The sequence below is a fragment of the Catharus ustulatus genome, chromosome 3 (assembly GCF_009819885.2).
Source record: "Catharus ustulatus isolate bCatUst1 chromosome 3, bCatUst1.pri.v2, whole genome shotgun sequence".
Taxonomy (NCBI): domain Eukaryota; kingdom Metazoa; phylum Chordata; class Aves; order Passeriformes; family Turdidae; genus Catharus; species Catharus ustulatus.
In genome coordinates this window covers 110,247,189-110,249,677 of record NC_046223.1, presented here as the reverse complement: position 1 = coordinate 110,249,677, position 2,489 = coordinate 110,247,189, and the positions used below count along the sequence as shown (strand labels likewise).

At 37.2% G+C, this 2,489-nt stretch overlaps 1 protein-coding gene across 1 annotated transcript in view; it reads left to right on the top strand.

The window, feature by feature from the left end:
• LOC116993637 (apolipoprotein B-like) overlaps nt 1–1,490 on the top strand; it is a 4,258-nt gene extending 2,768 nt beyond the window's left edge. Inside the window, 4 exon segments of the mRNA XM_033054469.1 lie at nt 176–682; nt 684–738; nt 741–1,267; nt 1,269–1,490. Of these exon segments, the coding sequence (XP_032910360.1) occupies nt 176–682; nt 684–738; nt 741–1,267; nt 1,269–1,490 (1,311 nt within the window).
• Nucleotides 1,491–2,489: the final 999 nt, after the last annotated feature.

The following is a 2,489-nucleotide window of genomic DNA, read 5'->3' as shown; positions in this document are numbered from 1 at the left end:
GTTCAAAGCTAAGCGACTTTATCGAAGAGCAGCAGATCAGGCTGAACACTTTGACTATCAAAGAGTAAAAGCTAAACTTTTGGATGTTTAATTGACATTATAGAAGAGTACCACCAGAAAATAAAACACGTAATTGACTCGGCCACTGAATTCTTAAAAACCACAAAATTTCAAGTCCCTGGGGCTGTCTGAAAAGTACAGTGGTGCAGAAATATACCTCATGACTACAGAGAAGGTGGCAAAAACTGCTGATGTATGCCTTTCAAAACTTCAGGAGTACTTTGATGCCCTGATTGCAGCTATCAATGAGCTGGAAGTAAGAATTCCTGCTTCTGAAACAATTCTTAGGGGCCGTAATGTACTTGATCAAATTAAACAAATGCTGAAAGATTTGCAGGACAAAATCAGGCAGACATTTGCTACTCTTCAGAAAGCTGACTTTGCAGGAAGGCTGAAGCAACTGAAACAAACAGTGCAGCAAGTTTTTCAGAAGGTAGAAGAAATGGTTAGAAGCTTGCAATCCAAAACTTTTGAAGACATCAAAGTCGAAACACAAAAGCTGTACAAAGATGCAATGGCTTCAGACTTCGCCCAGAAGCTGAGATCCTTGACAAAAGATGTTAAAAAATACATTTCTCAGTTCAAAGACTTTAGCCAGAAGACATTCCAGGACCTTTCAGAAAAAGCTGCACCAGCTGCTCCTCTATGTAAAGTCATTGCGGGAGGAATATTTTGATCCACTGCACTTGGATTGTCAGTGAAATACTATGAGGTGGAAGACAAGGTACTGGGATGGCTGAAGAATATCATAAATCTTCTCGTGGATTGGCACAACCAGTATGTTGAAGATCTTGCTGGCATTGTTACACGCCTGACAGACCAAGTAAGAGAGTTGGTGGAAATCTACAGTCAGGAATATTATGACCTCATAACTGATGTTGAAGGAAAAGGAAAACAGAAGATCATGGAACTCTCATCTGCTGCTCAGGAAAAGATCCGATATTGGTCTGCAGCTGCCAAGAGGAAAATTGATGAACATAGCAAGCAACTCAGAGAAAAACTCCGGGAGATCTATGCGCAGCTCAGTCAGTCCCAGGAAAAACTAATCACTGAAGCCAAAAGGTTAATTGATCTAACTATAGAAAATTACTCTGCTTTCCTGCAATACATCTCAGAGCTTCTTCGCTGGCTTGAACAAATAACAGCTGAGAGCATAAAGCCGTATGTAGCTGTTCATCAAGGAGAGCTGAGAATACAGGTGCCCATGTGACTGGCAGGCCGTTCACCAAACGCCCCAAAAAAGCAGACAGGCACTCAGGAATAAAGTGGAAATGACACACATACTGATTCAGCAGGGCATCAAGAAAGGCTCCAGGAAATGGAAAGAAATGCAACACTTCACAGATGAGCAACTTGACACTGAGCAAGTGAGTCCTCAGGACATTATGGAAAATATTCAGCAGCGCATGAACACCTGTATGGGCATGTAGAAGAGAAGAAGTAACAAGTTTCTACCAAAATGTATTTAAATATAACAGCAATCAGTATACTGGAGCTTCAGGTAGATATGTTTGAATCTGAATTTGTAAATGAAAACTTAATAATCTACACTAGGTTATTTTAATGAGCTTAATAAGCCAATAAATGAGTTCTTTATTACATTTTTGTGTCATTCATTACAACTACTTTTACTTCACTTAATCCAACAATTTTCAAGGTCAATGGGAAGTCTTTTTGATTTCACAGTATGTTGGATCAAGTTAATAATGTGCAATGCATATTGTAAATAGTCACAAAAGCTATGGAATACATAGAATAAACAGGTTTTAAGAAAAAGGTCACACTCATAAGCCAGTTGAAGGAAGACTTGGAAGCACATTTAATTCCCAGTGTAGAAATACCTTCATCGATAAGTGAGGAAAAGAGCATGTATAAAAACATGAATTAAAAAATATATGAATTCTGAAAATGGCATTAAAAAATTGAAAATTAACATAGAAGTATGAACATATGTAGAAATCTGACTCCTGGAATATTGCAGATAATAATACAAAGGTTTTTTTAATAAAAATTCATTTATGCCCATGTCAGTTTTCGGACAACAATATAAGGAATTTTATATGAGTTTTCTTTCTACTGGCTAATTTATATTTCAGAAATACAGGGTTTTCTCACCTGTTTCCCCATGATATTTCTGTTTTCACTTTAAATTGTCTTTATTTTACTTATTATGAGTTTAGTCAAGTGTCACAGTTTCACAGACATCACTGTGTATGATGGGAGTCAAAAAGTTTTTCCCTCCTAGGCTGAAGCCTAGACCATTTAAAAGAATTCCCAGTTTAAAGATGAATTTAAAGCATGTTGAAAAAGTTCCTCACAAAATAAGACTATTTTTAAGTGGAAAATATGTTGACCTGCAGTGGTGTACTAAATAGACAGTCCCAGAGAAATGCATGCTCAGGCTGAAAAAATGTTGTGTCTTTGAGAAT